This window comes from Varanus komodoensis, unplaced genomic scaffold (genome assembly GCF_004798865.1).
Source record: "Varanus komodoensis strain SLA01 unplaced genomic scaffold, ASM479886v1 scaffold6_2, whole genome shotgun sequence".
NCBI classification, from domain to species: domain Eukaryota; kingdom Metazoa; phylum Chordata; class Lepidosauria; order Squamata; family Varanidae; genus Varanus; species Varanus komodoensis.
This window is the reverse complement of record NW_025336346.1, coordinates 21,557,408-21,581,525: the sequence shown is the minus strand read 5'-3', so window position 1 is coordinate 21,581,525 and position 24,118 is coordinate 21,557,408. Positions and strand designations below refer to the sequence as shown.

The 24,118-nt window shown below is 46.8% G+C and overlaps 1 protein-coding gene across 1 annotated transcript in view; it reads left to right on the top strand.

Annotated features, from left to right (window-relative positions):
- The first annotated feature begins 328 nt into the window (after positions 1-328).
- The window catches only part of UROC1 (urocanate hydratase 1), a 56,743-nt gene continuing 32,953 nt past the window's right edge, over positions 329-24,118 (top strand). The window contains exons 1-11 of the mRNA XM_044451134.1: positions 329-593; positions 6,259-6,389; positions 8,572-8,665; positions 9,695-9,754; positions 12,702-12,830; positions 13,637-13,698; positions 14,180-14,246; positions 15,753-15,896; positions 17,558-17,646; positions 21,342-21,404; positions 23,305-23,484. Coding sequence (XP_044307069.1) covers positions 468-593; positions 6,259-6,389; positions 8,572-8,665; positions 9,695-9,754; positions 12,702-12,830; positions 13,637-13,698; positions 14,180-14,246; positions 15,753-15,896; positions 17,558-17,646; positions 21,342-21,404; positions 23,305-23,484 — 1,145 coding nt within the window. The 5' untranslated portion in view covers positions 329-467. The remainder of the gene's footprint in view (positions 594-6,258; positions 6,390-8,571; positions 8,666-9,694; positions 9,755-12,701; positions 12,831-13,636; positions 13,699-14,179; positions 14,247-15,752; positions 15,897-17,557; positions 17,647-21,341; positions 21,405-23,304; positions 23,485-24,118) is intronic.

Sequence of the window (24,118 nt, the reverse complement as noted above, 5' to 3'; positions counted from 1 at the left end):
CCCTAAAGATGCAAACTTGCCAAGGAAAAGGCATTTGTGTCTGAGATTGTATAAAGTTAGCAAGACATGCTTCCCTTTGAATTCTCACAAAAGTTGGCCTCACACCCTGGGCTGAAAGCAGTGAATGTTTGTGTTGTATGTTCAAAGTACAGGACTAGGCCAAATTTGGTTCAAAGTGACAGGACAATATCATGTACAGAGAATAAACAGTAAAGCTGTGAATGATTATTTAAGAGGAGGGGGTAGAAGAAACCAATAGGATTGTGCAGGTGGAATAGGTGTGACACACACGGCTCTTACCCCCAGACAACTGGCAGCTCCTGTGGAGGGCCAAAGGGCAACCCGCTTTCATCAGGAGCCGCCTTAGCCCTGCTGTAGTATTTCCGAGGCCCTTTCCACGGGCTGTCCCTCAGGCAGGCATATTCCGTGGCTGGTCTCTTGCTGCTGCTAGCATTCCCCCAGCAGCCATGTCCAGCCTGAAGGAACTTTGCAGCGGGCTCCCGCTGCACCCTCTTCCCGAGAACAGAGCCCGAAGGAGTGGAATCCCTCATGCTCCTGTCAGGGGACCCAACCTCACTGCACAGGAGGAAAAGGTAAGGGAGCATCTGTACACCTTTTCTGTGGAGCCCCCTGTCACTCTGTCAAGGAGGCAATATCCCTCAGCCCGCAGCACTTCGGTTTATCAAACACAAAGTCCCTGCAGAAGACGGAAGTCCCTGCACGAAAGGAAGGACCAAAGCAATCTTCACACCAGCCCTTCTGTTCACCCTCAACGCAGCAAAAGAGAGGTGAAGTACTTTGGCTGGTTAGACAGACATCGATCTTTTATTTTAATTTTAAAAACATACACTTGCACAATTAGAGTACAAAGCAGTGCACAAAGAGGGTACATCTACTGTGGCCCAATCCTAAAGAAGAAAATTCCAGTGAGTTCAAGGGTATGTTTTCTAGTAAGCGTACTTACACTTATAGTATTACATTTATATCCTGGCTGTTTTCCTCTTGCACGGAACCTGAGGCAGTGTGCCAGGTTCACCTCCTCTGCATTTTATCCTTAGAATAGCCCTGCAGGGCAGGTTAGACTGAGAGCCCATGGCTGGCCCAAAGTCATCCCGTGAGCTTCAGTGCTGAGTGGAGCCTAGATCCCAGACGCCAACGCCACAGCAGCTCTTGCTTACATGAACTGTCTTGCCTTTGCCCATGCAAGTGGCTACCTGTTTCTCTTTTTATATTGCTGCTTTATATTGCTGGTTGCTGCTTAAAATATCACCGAGGGATGAACTTGTGCACTCTTTCTCTAAGCTCATCGCCCACTCATCATGAGTAAAACAAAGGGCTCTCTGTTCATATTTTCTCTGCACGGGGCCATTCCCACATGGCTATGTTTTTGCACTGAATTGCATCTCTAGCAGTTGGAGGGTCCGATGGGTTGCTTCTTGCACACGACCCACCCGACACAGGGAGACTTGCCAAAGGGACCGTGGCAGCTTCCAGAGTGGTGGTTCCCTGCGACAGACAGGCCTGCCACGGACCTTTCACAGTACTGAGATTCCTGTGTCCCTCTGTTTGTGAATCCTGCAGGGTGCCCTGCATGGCAGTGGGCAAGACATAAAGCCAAGGCAAATGTGACTTTGAAGATTCAGGTGTTAATGCATTTTTCATGAACAAAGCACTAAACACTCATCACCCCAATAACAGAGCCAGCATCTGTTCTGCAGGCAAATGGGATATTTCAGTTCTTTTAGAGCTTTCAGTGGGACCTGTGTCAGGGAGTTGTAGATAGCCATCCCTTGCTCTGTCTACCTTGTTCTCTCTTCCTCGTAGACCTGGCCGTGCTTTTGGAAGGCCTCAGCAAAACGGATCTGTGCAAACAAGAGAAGATAGACCCAGTTTTTCAAATCAGGTCACCATAAATCCTCTCTCTGTGTGCATGCGTGCACATATGTGCACATGTGCGTGCATGCATGTGCACACATGCTGGTAGGGTGGTAAGGAACAGCCTTCCCCAGTGGGATGACCTCTGAATATTTTGGATTACAACTTCTATTATTCCTGGTGGGAGTTATCATCCAAAATAATGAGAGGTCACCACACTGGAAAGAATGGTGTAGAATATTTTAGGGAAATCAGGTGATCTGGCACACTAAGTTGAAACACAGACTTCAGGGTTTGGGGTTAATTATTTGCTCTTTGGTGGTATCTTTTCCCGTTTATTTAAGCAGGCAGCTGCTCTGTGAAACAGTAACTGAACTCTACTAATCATATTGTCTGTTTGGTTCTCTATTGTTTGTACATGTTCCTCGCTTCTCCCAGCCAAGCAAAATTCTAAGGGTATTTTATCTCATTGGAAGTTTTGCTTCACTTTAGATGAGAGGAATGTTAAAGACTTGTGACTTATTTGTAAAACTGACTTTTTAATTTCCTTGTACTTAGTATAATTGTAGTTAGTTTTTCCTCCAAATATGCCTGTTAAATATTTAAAAGCACATGCTTCTTTACCTAGGTAGTTTTATTATATTACCCAAGCCTAAATCCTTAGGACTAGGTTATTTAATAATGATTTGTTTCAAATGCACATCTTACGAAAAATTCTCTGTTTTGGTTTCTATGCAAGTTCAGGATTTTTGTTTGTAATTCCAGTGCTCACATATAGGATTTTAAGACAAGTGAGGCATATACTAGAAGTTTTCTTTTACTGGTCCTGAATATTCAGTATGCTGGACATGGAACAGTATGTTAAATGTAGGGTGCTTCTCTGCAGAGTTCCAACCAGCTGGCCATACCCGTTTCCAGATTACTCCATTCCATTTCTCTCACTACTGATTTTCCATTTCCCTCCAAGTCACTCATCATTCTATGCTCAACAAGCGTGCTCGGTCTTCAGTGGACTATTTCTGTGCTACTCGCCACAACTTTCTAAGCATTTTTAAAGCTCGGTTCTGCAAATGTTGGGTTTATTTATTTCTTATACAGTGTTTAAATCCCATTTTTTCCCTTTCAAGGAATTCAAGGCAGTTTACATAATTCTCCTCCTCCTCTCAATCTTATGTTCACAACAACACCCCTGTAAGGTGGGTTGGACTGAGAGCCTGTGACTGACCCAAAGTCACCCAGGGAACTCCATGGCCGAGTGGGGACTGGAACCCAGAGCCCCTGAGTCCCCAGTCCTGCACTCCTCTAACTACTACACCTCACTGGAATACCTCCAAGCCTACTGATACCTGCTTCTTGTGCATGTATGGAGGTGGAAAATTGGGCTGCCAATGTCTACAGGTCGTGATGTCTCTATAACACCCCCAGCCAGCAGAGGCCGTATACCTTTCAATACTAGCTTCTAGGGAACACAGGCGAAAACATGCTGTTGCAATCATGTGTTTGTGGCCTTCCGACCTGTTGGGATACCTGTTGGGCCACTGTGTGAGCACAACGCTAGAGGCTGTTGTCTCCATAAGGACTGCTATTCAGCAAAGGAGTTTGTCGTTAGTATACAGCAGGGATCCTCAAGCTTTTTCAATAGGGGGCCAACTGTCAGGTGTGCGAGCTGGTCAGGCGGTGTCAGGCATGCATGACGGTGGCTTGCCCACTTGGAGATCTCCCAGCGAGTCCAAAACCATCTCTGAGCGAGCGAGCGAGCGAGCAAGCCACCACCTCCCCACCCAAGTGGCAAGGTGAGCATGCGCACGGGTGGAGGCGCGGGCCAGATAAATGGGCATGGCGGGCCAGATCCGTCCCACGGGCCGTAGTTTGAGGACCCATGGTATATAGGGAATGAGAGAAGGAGCCTCAGGGATGTTAGCATCAGTTTCATTTATTGGCATAATAGTAGCAGGATTAGTTGCAAAAATGGTAGCGAGGTCCCACACTGGCGTTTTGCAATGGGAACAACACTGGTTAAGTTCAGCCAAGAATCCCAACTCTCACTTTCTATTTGCAGCAGCAAGTTGAAACTGTCCCCATGTTTTGTTTATGTGTGTCTCTGCTTCTGGCAATAATAGGATGCCTTTCGGAGAGATGTTGAAAGATTCATGTGCCCTGGGCTCTTCTGAAGAGCACTGCGGCACTTTATCCCACCCCAACTTAATTTCCTTGGATAAACCAAGCAATATCTAGCAGGCTCGTTCTATTGACATTTCCTGGCTTCTTCTACTCCCAAACCCCTTTGTTGCTTGGCATTTGAGCAGCTACACCCTCTAGTTTCTCTTTTCCCCTCCCTATGATATGGATGCCGTGCTGCTCTTTCACCAGCAATCCTGAGAAAGGTGTTTTCCTCATCCAACAAATCAGAGAGTGGGCTGTCCTATCAGTTTGTTCCCACAATAGCAAAAGTTGTTAAGTTCAGTCTTCAGAATGCCAGAAGATTCTTCCTTCATCCAGTACAAACAGATCGCCTTTACAGCCTCTTGCTCCATTGTGCTCTTGCTACCGATGAGACTCATTCAACTCCCTGCCTATGTAAACTGCCCAGAGAGCTTTGCAGTACACGGCACAAGTGAAATGTCAATTTAAAATATTTCTAAAGTGACTTTCAGGGCAAAAGCCCTGCCAAGGTGGCTTACAACGCTACCATTCCTATAATAAAAATACAATGATAAGGCAGTTAACCTTCATAAAACAACAAGCACCAGCAATAAAGTATGACTAAAAAACCTGCAGCAAAATTTTAGCTACAGAATATGGTTCAATAAGATTTAATCAGAAGAAGGCCACGGAAACAAGCAGCTTTCCAGAGCCTTCCTGTCAGCCTACAGTGGTGTGAACTGATAAACCTGTGGTGGCAGCTCATTTCAGAGGTGTGTGGCCACTGTGAAAAAGGCCCCTCTCTCCTGATCTTGCCCATCTAGCTGACCTCAGAGGTTGGCACATGAGAAGAACCCCTCCCTTTCCCTCCCCTCTCCGTCTTAAAATAAGGCCAGTTGACAGGGTGAAGATGGTCCTTCAAAGAATGTGGTCCCAAACCATTTAAGGGTTCCGGTGGGATATTTAAAAATACTACCTCACTGCTGGTATGCTGCCCTCAACTTGATTGCCCAGACCTATACATTCACATACAACACACATGCTCCGACGACAGACCAGGCAGTTAGGTGGGGTTTGGCTGGGGTAATTGTGGGTAATTAGGGCACAACTGAGTGGGTTAGGGGGCAATTTGGGGCTGCAAATTGGGAGCACATTTTCAAGGACAGCTCTCTCTGATCGATTTTCTGTGATCAGGTTTCCAGCAGGGAAAATCATTTCACTGCAACTGAAAGCAAATAACTTCTCTCTTGGTGAAGAGATTTTCCCTACCTGGGGGGAGGGGCTGGAGCTTGGGGGCAAATCTGGAGAGGCCAAAAGGGCTCCCCAGACCAGATTTTCCCCATCTCTGCCCTGGGAGGACTCATTTTTACAGAGAAAGTGTCCCCGACATCTGCAGAGTGACTTTCCTTTACAAGAGAGAGGCTCTCCTTTTCAGTTTGTTCAGTCTAGACCTGGTGGGGAAACTGGCATGCTGCCTTGGATCCAGTGGCAGATCCACGCACTGACTGAGGGGGAGTGACAGGCCGAGGGCCGACTTGGCTTTGCAGTGACAGCTGAGACTCTTCTGGGTGTCTATAAACTATTCTTTACAGCAGTTCATACTTACATGCGAGCAGCAAAAAATAGCCCATCTGAATTTTTTTTCTTTTTTCTGGCTGCGCAAATCTCTTTTTAGACATCTGTCCAAGAGGGTGGGTCTGTAAAATTCTGGCTTCTTGGGAATTCATATTTTAACATTGGGGAGAGAAGCTTGTGTTTTCCTTGGCAAGGTAATGAGTGATCTCGATCAATTTGCATGCATAGAGCCATTTGGGCCATTTCAGTGTGACCGTAAGGTTACAAAGCCGGGTGGACAAAGTCCAGGCACTGGAGCATTTTCCATTGTTTTGTCCTTGGGATAATGGCGCAATTACTAGACTCGGTTCATTACAGTTGGTTTGGCTTGCTATTCTGTCTTCTCTGGAGAATGGGTGCAGCATAGACACAATGCCAGGATATTATCTTGTTTATATAAAGGTTAGAGTGAAAAGATCCCATCCCAAATGTTGCATTACCTTGTTTACTGGAGCCTCTTACTTACTATGGCCAACACCCTTGAATACACTTTTAAGATCTGGGCACATTTCCCACTGTGGCTGATAAAATGCATATGATTAATTAACTGTGTGATAACCTCCCACTTAATCACCTTTTAAGTTTACTGTTGCTCCCCCCTTTCCTCCACCCTTTCTATCTTGGCAGCTGGCTTTGAAGAATGCTCTGCGATATTTTCCACCCAACTTGCATGGCATACTAGCACCGGAATTTGCCAAAGAACTGAAGCTCTACGGACATATTTACATGTACAGGTTCTGTCCCCAGATGAAGATGCGGTAAGGGCTTGGGGATGGCATGCTTCGAACAGCCAGTCCCGTGCTAAGAGTGAGATTAAGTCGTCTTGGTTTGGGAAGGGGTGAACCAGTACTGGCTGCAGGCTTTGGGGGTCCTTGGCCAAGGCATCCTCTGTGGGCCTCCTTCCCCACTCTACCTTCTCATTGGTGCTGTTACAAGCTGCTGTTGCTCCTCTTGCCATCGCTGCTCCTGTTTGCATGCCCGACAGGCACAGAGCCAGGGAGCCAGTCAGCAGGAGCATCTCCTGGTCCTCCTCTCACCACCACCATGCTCTGGGCCTGAGCAAGAGGCAGGCCAGCAAGCAGGTTGCCATGAAAGTGGAGAGGAAGAACATGTCCAGGAGCTCTTCTCAGTGCCCCCCCACCCTTGAGGCGTGGTCCCTTGGGAAGTGTCCAATCATGCCTACCTTTGACATGGGCCCTGGATGGAGCTAGTGGACAGTCAGGGGGCATCATCATGGCCCAACTGGGTGATGTCACCAAAAAGGTGGTAGGTGGGAGCCAAAACAAGTGAGGCACTATGCAGACAGGCAGGTAATCTGACCCACTGGTGAACTTACATGTGCTTATCTGCAGTCTGGGGGTAATTTAAATCTGCACACCAAAGATGCTGCTCAGTCATCCTAGAAACTGCAGTTGAAAATATCTGGAGGCACCAGGACAGGGAAGATTGTCCTAGGCCAAAACCTGATGATTTCTGTGTCTCCCATTGCGAACTTATTAGAGAGCTCCAACTTATTTTCTCCACACCCAGGTTGTGTTAACCTTGGTTTGTTCCCCAGGGTTTCTGGAAACCAGGGTTGTGTTGCTACATCTATTACTTGCCTTGGTTGCCTAAATGCTTCCAAGCCCCATTCAGAGTCCTGGTTTTGATGTCTGCAGCTTGGGACTGTAATACTTGATGAAGCACCTCTCTCACTTTCAGTCGGCCTGGACAGTGCGCTCAGAATCTGGGGCCTGCCCCACTGCCACCACCAAGGCTCAGCTGGAGGCCACAAGGAGGAAAGTGTTCTCAGTGGTGTTCCCCCAGCTTTGGAACAGGCTCCACTGAGGCCAGCCTCTGACGACAAACGTGTATATTTAATATTTGTATTTAATGCCTTCGTGTCCATGGGGATAAGTCCATTTGCTACACATGCTTACCAAAAATGGCCTACAGCTCTCAGCATACCCCAATCAGCTGTGCAGTCGTAGGCCATTTTTTCCCTGTCTAAACATGCAGGATCATATTGGTAACATGCATATGCATATTGGTTTGTTCTTCCTTGTTTATCTTAGATGGCCACCCTAGTTGTCCTGTCCTAAGAATCTCTGCCTGGCTTCCTTATGCTGAAGGAATCTGGCTATTTACAATCCACAGGCAACTAAAACAATTTTTGGTCCAGTCTGTTGGGATTCATAAGCACAACCACTGAAGCTCACATCCTTCACCTCTATGAATCCTAGGGATAAAAAGGTCTTTAATACTGGATAAGTTTATGCAGTGGGAATGGATTTTGATGGGAATACCAGAACTCCTGGAATACTGAAAAATGTGTGAATTTGTTAATCACATGATTAGAATGATTTCTACCAAAAAATGACCTACAGTGCAATCTTACGCATGTCTACTCATACATAACAGTTGAGTTCAAGTTACTTCTGTGTAAGTGTCTGTACTGATGCAGTCCTAAGGGTCCCATCCAATGTACCTGCCGGAACGCTCTGAACTTGGAGCACAACAGGTATCCAATGGAAGGTGCAGTTATATCTGCACTCCTCTCGCCTCCCAAACAGTTAGATGACAAATTTTGGCCATCTAAATGTTTTTCCCCTCCAAGCAGGGAAGAGAGGCTGAGGCGGTGTGAGGATTTGTCGGAGGATGATGGTTTTCCATCTCTGGAGCCCAGCCAGTCTGGAAAGAACCGAGCTGACTGCAAGGATGGAGGGAGGGCAGAGGCAGACCGAGTTTTTCTAAGTTTAGAAGTGGGGCTCTGACCTACCCTATGGCACCCCAGCCAGTATTGAGAGGCCATAGGATTGTACTCTGACTGACCTGACCATTTGGTCAAGTGCTTTATTTTCATTGTGGTTTTTCTTTTCATTTGTGATACATCCAAATATGCAATTGTAAAATGGTTAAAAATAATTATTTCATTCCCTTACCTATTCCTTTTAACTGCAGAGCTTATCCCATCCATGAATATCCTTGCAAAACCAAACACGCCGCTGCAATCATGCACATGATTATGAATAATCTTGATCCTGAAGTGGCCCAGGTAATGAAAATTCAGTGCAAGTTTAGTCTTGGGAAGGAATCCAGTTCACATGTCAATGGCAATGTTGGTCTTTGTGAATCATCACATTTCAGTTCTTCCAGGACTGGTCTGAAATGGAGAGAGAAGCTCACTTTTACACTGCACTGAATGAGAGACACTCTGGTGGTGCAGTGAACATGCAAGCCTCAAAGTATACTTTAGGACGTACGGCAAAGGCCTCAGGATGGGTGCAGGGAGTGGGTGGAAGGACAAAAGGGGATGCAAACCATGGCAAGCTAGCGAGTGCCTGATTATCTGTTGGCAGCAGGGTGGCTTAGCAAGGAATTAACCAACCTACAACGGCTTGCTTTCAACACGGTTTTTCATGACATGCAAATTAGTCCACAGTGTGATACAGTTTAACCATGGGCTGCTGTGGTGAGATGCATTCACTGACTTAAATTGAGAACACACCTCTAAAGCTTAATTCATCATGGCCTCAGACATACAGTATATTTCAGCCCCTTCGTTGCGAAAGGTCTTTCTTCAATGTCCCTTATGTGGAATGGGGATGGAAGATATTTTTTCAGTGTTTGATATTGATCTGATTTATACTACGTGACAGCCCATCAATGATTGATTTACCCTCAAGGAGCTGTGAGATATGATGGGCTGTCATTATGAATATGATGCTTCTGACTGATGGTTGTCATGGTGTATAAACAACCCTTGCATGGCCTGTGGTTAATTGTAGGGTTATGCAAGGGTTATTTAACCATCGTGACTGTTTTGGCCCTTACAGTTGGATGTGATATTGGAAGACATCCAGCCCCTTGCTCAGTGCAGGCATCTTTCCACTACAATGCCCCATCCAACCTCTACTTAAATATCATTAGTCAAGAAGAGCTTGTAGCTCCTCAGGTTTGCAACAGAAAATAAGATATACCGAGAACATAGGTTTTTCTGGGTTTTGAGACACAAAGTAAGACATGCTGTAACAGAACTACTGCAGAGCCATTTCCAGTATCATTTTACAATTTGTGTTTGCAGTTTCCCCAGGAACTTATAACTTATGGAGGAAATGGCCAAGTCTTCAGCAACTGGGCTCAGGTATGCTGCTGTTGATATACTTGCTCCCACGAATTGTGTGGGAAGCCAGACCCTACTTATGTGTCACTTTTTGGATACCCATCCTGCTCAGGCAAAGTTTGTTCAGGTGTGCTGACTCTCACTGGCTGAATAATGTGGGCTGTGGAGATTTGTGGTTAAAATAAAAAGCAGACCAGCAATCCAGTTCTTGACTTACCCAGGGGAGAGGAGGGGAAAAGCAGAGGAGAGGATGAGGACCAGCCTCGTTTGCTCCTTGAGTCCTGCTTCTAGAAGGCTACAAAACAGGGCCTCTGGTTTGACAAAAATTGGAAATAAGTCCCCCTTCCCAAACTTGAGCACTGCACTGTGGGAGACTTCCAAGAGTAGCGATGAGGAAAGGCGTGGGTCTGTTACTTTCTTTGATGAGAAGCAAGTCAAAAGGCCCAGAAGGCCCAGGCCTCGTGAATCAGAGGAAACAGTTTCACTTCTGCAGCACTTTGGTATAAATGCATGATCTCACAGGCCAGAACTATACTGGGCCTAGATGGACCAGTAACCGGAGGTAATTGCAGTGGGGTGGATGTGCAGAGGCAGCTGTGGGGCTGTTGGGAAGGTCACTTGGTTGGGAAAGGTTCAGGGCTTCCCTTTTAAGTGGGAGGTTGGAGTCGTCCCTGCCACTGCGTCAACTCAAGATGAGTAAGCAGCACTGCCATTCTGCTGATTTACTTGCAGGCTGGCATATGGCAAGAGATGCTCTTAAACAGTTTGCCCAGAGAGGGTCCTGCAAAGACCAAGGCTGAGGTCCTTGGGACAGCCTGTTTTCCTCATGCTCTTGAGAGCCCTGGTCCTGATCCACAGGGCTACGTCTCTTTCTCTCGGTGCCAGCAAATGGTCTCGTCCCAAGGAGTGGATGGATCCTTGGCAATTCACTTCTGTGAGGGTGTGTATGTGGGGGATGCACTAGCAAGGAGATGCACCTAGGCTGAAAACGTGTGTCCACAACTTAATCTGGAGAAGGGAAAGCTGAGGGCTGACAAGATAGAATTCAGGAAGGACAGTAACTTGGAAGAGAGCAAAGACTGTTTTCTGGTGCCCCAGAAGGCGGCACTAGATCAAATAGGTGTAAATTATAGACTTGTAGAATTCAGTTGACCATTCGGAGATCTTGAAGGTGAGAGATGCTCTACTGTGGAACAAATGGAGATAGGCTGGACTGCCTGCCTCAAGCAAGGTGTGGAACAAATGGCCTACAGAGCCCTTTCCAACCTCCTTATTTTAAGATTCTAATTCCCCTGGTTTTAGCATGCTTTAAAACAAATTGAAAAATAAAGCAGGTAGGTGTGCCCTTAAGCAAGCACAGAATGCTCCTGACTCATCATTAAATAAGCACGATAATTCTCTACCCCGTCAGGAATTAGAACTCCTGGGTTCCCAGCCACAGTGGAGCCATCACAGCTTTCAAGCTTTCTTCCTTGAAATAGCCACTTTGCGTCTAAAAGATATATGCAGAACTTGCTTTTGTATCTAGTGTCCCTAACATTCTTCAAGGCATGTGCCTGGGGCCGCAGAGTGAAATACAGACAACACAACATTTGGAAACTTGCTATCTCTTCCTTTGCTCCAGCTTCCTTGTCCAACTTAGATATGACCACGATATTTAACAAGAGTTTCACAGCAAAGCAAACAATACTTCTTTGTCACCGGATACTTAAGAATAGCAGTTAGATGCATGATTTTATTCAGTTGTGATAAGGACAGTTTGTTCTCAGTGTCTGGTGTCATGAAAAAAGACTTGAAAGAGACGTTTGACTATAACTATGCCACAAAATGTTATTTCTGGTGTGTTAACTGTGTTTTCCCTTCCTTTTTTCCCTTCCTTTTTTCTAAGTGAATTACTGAACAGCGTCAAGTCATGTTTTATCTTGGGATATAAATTTCTCTGGCGCTTTAACAGAAAGGCTTGGGCCATCTTTGAACCGCAGAAATTGAGATGGGACTTCCTCTGTATGTGTTCATCTCTTTTCTGGATTAATAAGCCTGGAGGGCTGTTGTGCATGAATAAACATAGGTTATTATAGCATTTCTGTAAATAGTGTAGATTAAGGTGCCCAAGGTGGCAATTTATGTGGGAAGCTGAACCCAGGTCTCAGTGGAATTGGATGAGACGTTCTTGGGGGCTACTGTAAATGCTCCAGCTGGGGCTGGTGTGGAAGAGCGCTTGGAAGTGTCATTTGTTTCAGAATGACGCAGCCAAAGTATTGGCCAGGGATGGAGGCAGGGAGGCCCAGATGCCCGTCTTGCAGCAGCTTCATAGACTATCAGTCTATTTCCTAGCACTTCTCATGTCCTACACATTTCTTAAATTTCAATAGCACAGGGACTGCCAGACATGGTACAGAAAGGGCATCTGATAATTTAGTCCTGCTATCATTTATGCATTTCCTGCTAAGAGGCTTCCTTTAAAAATACTTAAAAAGATTAAGTGTAATGTTATGCATAAAGCTGCATTCATGTTGCCTGCAGCATTGCTTTTAAAAGTAGAAATTTAGGGATAGTGCTCAATATCAGACCAACACAATCTATTTATTAGAATGTAGTTGTCCCAGGTTAGTAGGAGAGGCAACTGAAACTGCAACATGGATGCATGGAGGGGATGGTCACCCATTTCTCCAAAATCACTTCATCTTAAAGCAGTTTTCTGCCCTGTATGAATTACTTCAAGCTTCCAAGCTGCACCATGAAGAAAAAATGGCTGGAGTGAAACAGTTTCAGAGCCAAAGACTTTGGGAAGAATATTCATCATTCCCTTCCCACTTGCCAATTCATTATTGTAAATCATCCCTTTGCTATTTATAGGAATTTGGTAGCCACCCAATTTTGACCTACTGTTGCCCTTGAAAGCCTGAGAATGCTCATTGATGTACGAAGGAAACCAAGGCTGCCACTTTTCTGTCCCATTCTCCTCCAGTTCTGGCTGGTGATGCACTATTTGTGTGAGATGACCGAAGATCAGACATTGGTCATGTACAGTGGACATCCTTTGGGGCTCTTCCCTAGCCATCGGAATGCTCCTCGATTAGTCATCACCAACGGCATGGTAAATGCTACTGATGTCTTGCTCTCCCTTTGCTATCGTGTATCCTTCCCACAGTGCTTCCTCTGCTTTACCGCACTGGCCCTGTGTGGGTTGGTGATGATCCTTCAGCACTTCCTTTCTGGTGATTTAACGCGAAACCCACTGGGAGCAGCAGTAGCTATCCCCTTCCCAAAGAGTTAAAATGTGGGGTGAGGGTCTCTGCGCCAAGGTTCCCCTTTCTGCTGGCTTGAGCCTTTCCTTGTCTGACCACACTTCCCTTAATTTTCAGGGCAGCGGGGTGGGTGGCCATTACAAGTTGAGCACCGAGGATTCAGGGCTTGCGCAGAAAGGAGGAACGGCATGAGCAGGATGAGAAACAGAATGAAACCAAAATTGACAGAATCATGCATCTCTACTTCAGACCAAAGGTGGATGATCTGTTTTCACAGTGGCCACCCAGAAGTCTATAGGAAGCCCTATTTACGTCTCCAGCTGCCGCCCTCTAGCACTGAATTTTGTCAGAATAGGGCATTCTAATTGCACCTGTGCCATGGTTCCTTGGGTATCTCATTCTTGAGCCAACAGCCTCTCTTGCCTTGCAGATACTAGAGAAAATATCTAGAGGTTCCTGCATATCCTTAAGGGGCGTCATTATAACAGGCCCATATTTTATGTATTATCTATAACTGGAAATGGATCTCCTTTGCTCTTCAGATGGGTTAATTGGATTAAGTTGGAGCGATGGTAGCATTATACAGAGATCTCTTTCTTTTGTCCCTTTCCTTCTCACCCCACCATTGGTGTTTTTTCTTTTGTTTTTTTTAAAGGTAATTCCCAACTATTCCTCCAGAGATGAATATGAACGAATGTTTGCAATGGGGGTTACAATGTAAGTTATCAATTGTCCAGTTTACCTTTAAGGAACAGGTAGATCTACATGAGTCATCGAATTTCTGTACATGCATAAGAATATAGACTAAGGTTGCAGTGCTGTACCTCCTTCCTTGGGAGTAAGCCCTACAGAACGCAGTGCACTTTGAGAAGACAAGTCTAGGTCTGCACTGTAAGAAGCCAGAAGGAGAGAGGTATAGAACTGTTTCAAAGGGTTTAACTAACTGGGAGGCCTTGCATGAGTAGGCAAGCTTTTCCCAACCTGTTGTTCTCTAGATCTGCTGGACTACAGTCCCACCAGCCCCAGCTAGCCGGGCCAATGAGGATGATAGGTGGCAGAGTTCAATATCTGGAAGACACCAAATTGGGGAAGGCTGAGCAAGGCTAACAAAGCAATGTAGTGGCACATTGGGAAATGGAGTTCCACATAATGCCATCCAGAACTGTGAAAACTTTGTTGCTTCCATTGGTTTTGATAGGTATGGACAGATGACAGCAGGGAGCTACTGCTACATCGGACCACAAGGAATAGTCCACGGAACTGTGGTAGGAACATGGTATCTGTCAGAATAGATCCATTGTGAAACAGGGGTCATCAGTTCACATCTCACTAAAAATGCAAATTCAACTGCAGATCTGATGGACTGCTTTGGTAAAGGCAGGATGTAATGACTCAGTTCTAAAGCACTGAGAAGGGACTTAAAATACATTCATTCTCCAGTGCTCTGCCACATTGTGGTAAAGAAATAATTAGATAATAGAGGCTCCTATGAGCCCAAAGTACTCCTGCCTGCTGTATCTTTGAATGATGCCCTAATTTGGACCTGCCTCCTTCAAACGTGGTTGAATTGGAGGCAGGTGACTCTATTATAGCTCTACATCAGGCTGGATTGGCCCTCTCTGTGGCTACCAACACACAGAATTATTCACCTCCTTTGGAGGGAGAGCGGGAAGGAGAGAACACCTGGAACAATGACTGGATCCCTCCATCGAAATACGTTTTCCTCCGCTGAGACATTTGTACCCTGACCCCTCGCCAAGCTGCTCAGAAGAGCAGTCTGTATGGGGATCCATAGCACTCTCTCCATACGGAAACTCTCCAGGTCTGTCTAGCCTCAAAGACAGAATGACACTTGGCCCCTTCGCAACAGTTCTGGAAGTGAACTGGGTAGCGCCAGCTGACAAGAAAGAAATCAGTGCCACAAATTTCTGGCTTGGAAGGGTTATTTTAATTTCTCATAAAGATGGCCTTCCCAGTCCAGAAAACAGTGAGTGTGGTAAAAGCTGCGCACCTGCACTCTCACGGAGGCCCAGTCCTAGAAGTGATTCTGAGTATGCTGGAAAAGCAGGGGAAGGCCGCACACGGGGGCGGCACACGGCCACCATCGCGTGTGAGCTGAGTCTCTGGCACAAGCACGGGCAGCCTTAAGAAGGCAGCCCAGGTTGGTCAGGGCCACGGATCCTCACAGTAGTGGCCAGGGTCGGTTCTACATAGAGTAGACCTGTTTGAAACAAACGGTACTTAGGTTAGTTGTTAGGACTAACACACATCTCATTTATTTCAGTGAGTCTACTCTGTGTAGGACTAATCTTGGATACTACCCTTGTGCTAAAGCTCAGGGCCAAAGCAGGTATTACTTAAATCTAAATCTAGCAGTTTCATACTTTTTTCCTTTTGTGTACTCTAGATTAGGGCTCCCGTCTCTCCAACACGGGAGTTTCAGTCCAGGTTGAACCCACTGCACTTAACCCAGTAAAATAAAGCTTGCTGGCTATGTAGAGCCCTGCACTCGTCGCTTTTCCCTTTCAGACCAGGAGAGCTTCTTAACCAGAGTGACCGGCCAGAAGACGATGAGGTCTCCTCACTTTTACTTCAAGCTCTAGGCATTCACTCCTCAAACTACACACATGGTTGGATGCGTCATTGTAGGCTTCAAGGACAGATCAGTGTAGATGTGATAGGAATATTGCCTTTGATAAATCACCCTCTGTGTGTGAGAGGGAAGGGAGGCTCCACCTGTGGTAACTGCCCTCTCCTTCTACGCTGTTTAGTTAACAGTGCTTAATGCGGGACGTCGCTACCTGGGAGTGGAGGATCTGTCCGGAAAAGTCTTTGTCACATCTGGCCTCGGGGGGATGAGTGGGGCTCAGGCCAAGGCTGCAGTCATTGCTGGCTGCGTGGGAGTTATTGCCGAGGTAAGACTGCGCAGGGTTTGGGGGCAGTCGCTCTGGATGCACACCCATTTGGAAATTGCATGTGTGTGCGGGACTGGGTGCCCTCTGCCACCCGGATTGGCCGTGCCTTTCTCCTAGTGGAGCCAGGCTATTACTCCCGTGGTGCAGAGGGATCATATGCACCCGGAGAGCCACCGCCACTCCATGTCAACAGTTCTGGGCTAGATGGACCCATGATCTCAATGTCTGTGTTCCTGTGCCCTCCGATGGGGTGCTGCTGTGCTTTTAGTTTGGTACTTCAGAGTTTCAAGCATGAATTTTTCCAGCCCTACATGGAGATGTCAGGAATTGACTGTTAGACCTTCTGAATGCAAACCACCAACTCATGGCCACATCAGGGCATCACAACCTGAGCTCATAAGAAAAGCCATGCCAAATTTCATTGATTACGTTTGTATGCCGCCCCATAGCCCATAGGTCTGTCCAGTCCAGCACTTCCTTCACATGGTGGCAAACGCAGGATCCCTCAAGGAGGATGGGTGCAAAAGTTCCAGCTGGCCAGGCTCCTCAGCAATTGGACCATGCATCCATGCCTCCTCAGAAAACAGAGGTAGCACACTGCTAATAGCCATTGATAGCCTCCTCCTCCATGAATGTGCTCAATTCCCTATCCAAATTTGTGGCCATCACTACTTCCTGGGGCGGTGGATTCCATAGTTTAACTATGTGCTGTGTGAAGGAGGACTTCCTTCTATCATGAATCACTTTCATGGGGTGACACTTAGAAGAATTCAACATACTTCCCCACCCCAATGGCTGTGAATCCCCCTCACAGCTGTAGGAAGTTATATAGAACATTTAGGCCTCAATCCAAAGAGTTAAGAGAATTTGAAGCAGCCTCCTCCTGTCTGTTGCCCTCCAGGTGTTTTGCACCAGATCTCCTGACCACTGGTGATGCTGTCTGGGGCTGAAGAGAGTTCATGTCCAAAACCTGTGGAAGGCACAAGACTGGGGAAGGCTGGCTTAAAGCAGCACAATCCCATGCATGCTTACTCAGCAGTGAGACTTACTCAGTTCACTATCTAGGATTGTACTCTTGAGCTACAACCCTGGCTATTTGCTCTCGAGTACAAGATTGCATTATTATAATATATTTAGATCTGTTGTGAATTGTGGTCTTAAGAAACTGGATGCTAATGTTTCCATTCCAACCCTAGGTTGGAAAGCTTCCATATGTTTAAATCAAAAACCGATCTTTAAAAAAGACACTTCCAAGACTAATAAAGCATTTGCTAATGGGGAGTTGCTTTGCCAAATGTGAATGTTGTCAGGTAGGCTGTAATTCAAGCAATGTGCTGGTTGACAGATTCACCATGTCTTGCTCACTCAATAAAATATTTTCCTAAAGGGCCCAAAAGTTCTCATGTGGAACAGGCCTTTATAGCTAGGCTAGTAAACTGGGCGATGAAAGGATTTTGGTGACCCGTGTAATTTTACCACAGATGATGTGAAGAGCATCTTGTTTCTGCATTTGCTCTAGTAGAATATCCTTGCCAAGCAACGCTACGTTGCCTATCCAGAACTAGGCTTCAAAGCTATTCAGTGCCAGTCAGACTTCTCAGAAGGAAGGCAAAATGTGCCAAAGTCCAGAGCTCACTGATCTTTTAAATCTAATGTCTAAGGTTGATGAAGCTGCCCTTTTAAAACGTCACCAACAGGGATGGTTGATGGAAATCACAAAAAGTCTGGACCACTGCATTCATCGGCTCAGGTATGGCTCAAAAGTAGGTTCTTCACTGCCTCGCTTGTTAACGCGATGCCCCAAAGGCGTTTCCAGAAGTGCTTTCTGCGATGTGGAAGAAAGGCAGGAGCAGGCGACCTGCCTCACTCAGCGCACTTCTAGCACCTGACCCTGCATTTCACAGGAGGGAGCGAGAGTGCGGCAGTGCTCATCATCAAAACAAGCAGCGCTGCTGGGGGTGCACCTCTCTGCACCTCCTGACATCTGCTACTCCTATCAGATGTTGAGAAATGTGTGTGGAAGACAGAAAACAGTTCACAGTCCGAGTCTTTGTCATTGGGAAGGCCTGGGGTGGGCCCTGTTCTTTGAAGCAGGTTTCCCACTGGACTGTAGAAGAGGCACATCTGACTTGGCACGGCCAGGGTGCACATATCCAGGTATGTTCCCGCCATGTAAAGAACCTGCTCACGCCGTAGACATGAATAAATGGATGCTTTGGGACTAGCAGGAGGCCGCCTGTCTGCCTGCTTCTGTTGGAATCTCCCCATGAAAACCTTTCCCATTCTACACTCCGCCCTGCCTCCTGATTGACATTAGCCAGATGTCACCCAAAAGCTGATGATGTCTTGTCCATTTTTGTGTAGTTTAATTTGTTAATAAAAATTGTTCCCGAGTTTGGCATTTTAAGGACTCCCAAAATCTCCTTAGTATTCAGCTACTCAGCTCCCAGTCGGCCAGGCTCTTGCATCTCAACAGCCTGCAGCATAATCCTGTGCCCGCTGGATGGCCTCTGGACAGCCATAGAGCTTTTTGGAATCTCAGCTCCGATGCTGGAAAGCTGCTGCGATGCTGGAGCTGACTCTCCATGCTTGGAGTGCATGCTCCCCACACACACACACATGCACAGCTGGGGTTGAAAGAACTGCACGGGATGCTTCTCCGAGGCTGCTTTTGCAAGCTGGGAGAAGGTGCTTAGGGGTGTTCCCTCGGGCTAAGGAGGAGAGGAGAAGTCACTGCTAAGGTACAATATTTCCTGGAGGTTCCTCAGCCTCCTTCCCCACACTCTGAAGTGCCACAGTTAGACTGCTGGCTTCTTTGCAGGGCAGGAGAGAGTGAAGGTGACCATCCTCCCCATGCTTCTCCTGCCCTGCATAAGGGTAAAGTAAAGGTAAAGGTTTCCCCTTGACATTAAGTCCAGCCACGCCTGACTCTGGGGGGTGGTGCTCATCTCCGTTTCCTAGCCGAGGGAGGCAGCGTTTGTCCCAGACAGTCGCCGTGGTCATGTGGCCGGCATGACTAAACACCGAGGTACACAGAACGCTGTCACCTTCCCACCGAAGTGGTACCTTTTTACCTACTTGCATTTGCATGCTTTCGAACTGCAAGGTTGGCAGGAGCTGGGGCGGAGCAATGGGAATTCACTCCGTTGTGCAGATTCGAACCGGCGACCTTTCGATCAACCAGCCCAGCAGCACAGCGGTTTAAACCACTGCGCCACCTGCATAGGCTGCCCCTAATTGTCAGAGGGTCTCAGGCATCCCCACAATGTTGCACACCAAGTCTGTGGTGGCTGATCTGCATACGTTGATATCAGAGACAATTAGCCAACGGCATCTAGAGAGTCATAGAACAGTAGAGAATGAAGGGGCCAAGAAGGCCGTTGGGTCCAATGCAGGACACCAGTTTACACCATCCCACTCGGGTGGCTACCTCTCTCTAGAATGTCTCCAGTGGGGGAGAGCCCACCACCTCTCTGGGCAGCTGGTTCCACTGTCGTATTGCTCTGACAGTAAGGAAGCTTTTCCTGATGTCTATCCTGAAACTGGGTTGTCGCAGCTTGAATTGATTATTCTGTGTCCTACACTCTGGTATCAGTGGGAAGAGATCTTGACTTTCCTCTCTGACAGCCTTTGAGGTACTTAAGGAAGGATATCATGTCCCCCTTTTCTCCAGGATGAACAAGCCCAATTTTCTCAGTCTCTCCTCAGAGGGCAGTGTTTCCAGACCCTGGATCATTTTTGTTGCCCTCTAGATCCTTTCTGATTTTTCTAGTTGGGAGAAGCTGAGGAGTTAGAGGAAGAGAAGGGGAATATAGCATGTCAGGAGATGTTCACCATTTATTATTTATTTATTTATTTATTAAAACATTTTTATGCCGCCCCATTCGCCGAAGCCTCGGGGCGGCTTACAACAAAAAGATTAAAATAACATTTTAAAATATATCCAATAAAATACAAATATATAATATAAAACATACACTATAAAACAAGCCGCCCTGGCCAAATAAAATTCAATAATATTAACATTTAAAATACTACTTAAATAAAAAGGTCTTCGCCTGGCGCCGAAAAACAAATAACGACGGCGCCAGGCGGACCTCTCTGGGGAGCGCATTCCATAACTTAGGCGCCACCGCTGAGAAAGCCCTCCTCCGAGTAACCACCCTCCTAACTTCTTCCATGGAGGGCTCCCGGAGAAGGGCCTCTCCCGCCGATCTCAGGGGGCGGCTGGGCATATAAGGATGTAAGCGCTCCTTCAGGTAACCAGGACCCAAGCCGTTTAGGGCTTTATAGGTCATTACCAACACCTTGAATTGGGCCCGGACTTCAATGGGAAGCCAGTGAAGCTGACGGAGAACTGGAGTCATGTGAACATAACGTCCAGTCCCCGTCAGCAGCCTGGCAGCTCTATTTTGGACCAATTGAAGTATCCGGACCGTCTTCAAGGGTAGCCCCACGTAGAGCGCGTTACAGAAGTCCAGACGGGAAGTCACCAACGCATGTGTCACTGTCGCAAGGCAGTCATTCTCCAGATAGGGGCGCAGCTGATGAATTAGCCGAAGCTGGAGGAAAGCGCTCCTCGCCACTGCTGTTACCTGAGCTTCCAGTGAAAGCTCTGGGTCGAGGAGCACTCCCAAGCTGCGGACCTTGTCCCTAAGAGGGAGTGCAACCCCATTCAGGACAAGGTTCAATTCACCCTCTCCGAAGCCTGATCCACCAACCAACAGGACCTCCGTCTTGTCTGGATTGAGCTTCAGTTTATTGGCCCTCATCCAGCCCATTACCTCGGCCAGGCACCGGTTCAGCACAGCCACTGCCTCACCTGGATTGGTGGAAAACGAGAGGTAGAGCTGGGTATCATCAGCGTACTGATGGTTCCGCAGCCCACACCTCCTGATGACCTCTCCCAGTGGTTTCATGTATATGTTGAACAGCAAAGGGGACAAAATGGACCCCTGCGGTACTCCATGGCATAGCTGCCATGGCGCAGAGCCATAGTCCCCCAGCACCACCTTCTGGAACCGGCCATTGAGATAGGAGCGGAACCACTGCAAAGCAGTGCCTCCAACCCCCAATCCCGCAAGCCTATCCAGAAGGATACCATGGTCGATGGTATCGAAAGCCGCTGAGAGGTCCAGCAGAACCAACAGGGACGCACTCCCCCTGTCCTTCTCCCTGCACAGGTCATCATACAGGGCGACCAAGGCAGATTCAGTACCGTACCCGGGTCTGACCATTTAGAACTCAGGTTTGGAGCAATCAATTAGATACAATACTTAGATTGCACTCTATAGCCCCAGGACATATATGGCATTTCTAGAAATTCTCACTTGAAAATGTTTAGCTGAACGTTTGATTCTGAGCAAAATTCTCTCACACCTTCTAAAGCTGAAATTAGGATGATGCAGGATTCTTTACATGGAGTTCTTTTTGTCTTTTACACAGAGAAGCAAAGAAGGAAAAAATGCCTCTTAGTTTGGGATATCATGGGAATGTGGTAGATCTTTGGTAAGTAAATGCTGACCAATCTGTGATCTTGACAGATTTGTGTGTAATACTCTGCAGTGCAGGGCAGGGGGTGATTTATCAAGCATCCAGAAGGTGACATCTCTTCAAAAATGGCATCTATCCTGCTTATGTGCCTAAAGGATACCTAAAGGAACGCTTATCTGCATACAACCCTCCCAGACCACTCAGGTCATTCATGGAAGCCCTCCTTCCTGAACCCTCCCCAAATGAGGAGAGGGGGGAGTTGGCAAGGAAAAGGGCCTTTTTATTTACTATTTGACTTCAGATTGGACTTGGCTTGCTGCTGGCTTATTGTTTCATTGGTTGTTGTTAATTGGTTTATTGTGTTTATTTCCTCCTGTTCTATGTATTTGTTGTATTTATATTGTATTTTAATTCTATTTGTTTATAGTTTTGGTTCGTTATTGTTTTTATTTGTATTTTATATTGTATTTTATGTAAGCCGTCCCCAGAGCCTTTGGCTATGGGGCGGCATACAAATGCACTAGATGGATGGATAGATGATGTGGGAACAGCATTTTTAGAAACTGCACTTCTGTCCAGGAGGTGAAGAGAAAGGAACAGGTTGGGTGACTTAACCGAGATAATGAATCGGCCAAAACCTTCCCGACTTCCCCTTGGATAGACTTGGCAGTGGCATGGAGCCTGCATCCAGCCCACCTGCTCTCTGATTCCCCTTTCCTAGGCTAGGTGCCTGGAGTCCGGTGGCGTGTGGCAGGGCCAGAGGTCACTGGGGCACAGACTTCAAGCTGAGCCTCTTTACAAGAGCCTGGGCACGGCCATCTTGCAGCGCCCGTGCTGAGCTGATCCTGCCGTCCTGTCCACAAGGGCCCGTACCGGAACTTCTGCTGTGGGGGAGCAGGGAGCCCAGTTCCACTGCCTGGGTCCCGGCTGATACCTCACTGGCGCTCCAGATCAGATCATTTCCAATGGAATGGCAGTGGGCATGGCAAAAGCCAACCAAACAACCCTGCACTGCCTGTGCCAACTGGAATGCAGGTAAAACACCTTCCCAGGCCCATTAAGTGGTGGTTGCCTTTGCCCTGCAAGACAACATGGGTACAGTAGCAACTGCTGTGCAGCAGCCTTGCGGGAGGCTCACTTTAGGAGCTGCAGCTTGAACCGGAGGGAGAACAAAGGAAAGAGCCAGGAGTTAGAGTGCTGCCTAGCCCATCAGACTGGGAAGGTGCTGGCACCGCTGCTGAGAAGCTGCTCCTCACCAGCTCCTCCTTCCTCCACTGCTGGCCTGCTCACCTGCGCAATTTGCACCTCCCCACTAGCTGGCATATAGCTATGAAAAACCACATTGAAATGTTAACAAATGTCCCCTGAATCATGAAACAAGGGATGCTGTGATTTTTCTTAATGAAATGAAGTCCTTTTGGAGCCACACTAGAAGTTTGTTTGACAGCATCATCCTAGGCCTGCTTACTCAGAAATAAACCCTGTTGCGTTGAGTGAGGCTTCCTCCCAGGTAAACCTGTATATGAATGCAGCTTGAATGTGTGGCTGCTTTTAATCTGTGTTGTTGTAAAACATAAAAACGAATTGTTTGTCTGTGTGGTCAGGATTGGGACCACACCACTGGGGAATGGTTAAATTTTCCTTTCAATTCTACATTCTCAATACGAATCTTGCCCCCTCCCCTCCAATTTCTACTCCTTTGGAGAGGGAAGCTGGCATAGTCTCATTGATTTTAATGCATGCAAAGCATGTGTCATTTAAATTAGTGAGTTTTACTCATGATGGATACATTGGACGTATTTTTCCATATAAGGGGACTTTACAAAATGCATACTGACTAAACACTCCTGAAATCCCTTTTCTCCACTATATTTTGCTCAAGAGATTCTATACTTGTCTGCTTTTTCATATGCAGGGAAAGACTCGTCGATGAATTCATTACTACTGGAGAACTTTTAGCTGATTTGGGGTCTGACCAAACATCTTGTCACAATCCATTTAATGGAGGCTATTACCCAGTGCAGCTGAACTTTAAGGAGGCTAACGAGCTCATGTCCAGCAATCCTATAAAATTTCAGTCTCTAGTGCAAGAGAGGTATTTCAATCATTTTCACAAGTTTTATAGGTTGGATGAAACTCTAGCTCTGATATCTCTGGCAGTGTTCATTTGCCTTCTGTATATACTGTCTTTTTAAAGTTAAGGATTTGTTTTTGGCAAGGGGGCAGAGAAGGGTGATTTTTAAAATGAGCTTCATACATTCATACAATGGAGTCTACATTCTGTTGTGGTCTGAATTAACTTCTCTTCATTAGCAACATAATCCAATGACAAACTCCAATACTCAAAGCTTATCGCAAGACCCTTTATACAACTTGCACTTGCTAAATGATGCGCTTTGCAGTCTGATATGCTTAAAGCTGCATCCTTCACCTTGGTGATACAAATCCTTCATCTTCTTAACTTGTTGGAAGCACCCAGGTGGAGGACTCCTAATACCAGCAACTGGAGGGCATTGTGCAGCTATTCCATTTTGTTTCCTTAATAGTTTGTATGTGTTAAAGGAAAAGATGGAAGACACAGTCAGTGAGCATGAGGTCTACATTATCGTTGAGGTAATTATCAAGAGGTAGTTGAGGCCCCATTGGTGCGGGTGTTCAAGGATAGGCTGGACATGCACATGGAGGGCATGTCGTGAGTGGAGCTGGCTGGAGCCGGGGGTCAGACTAGA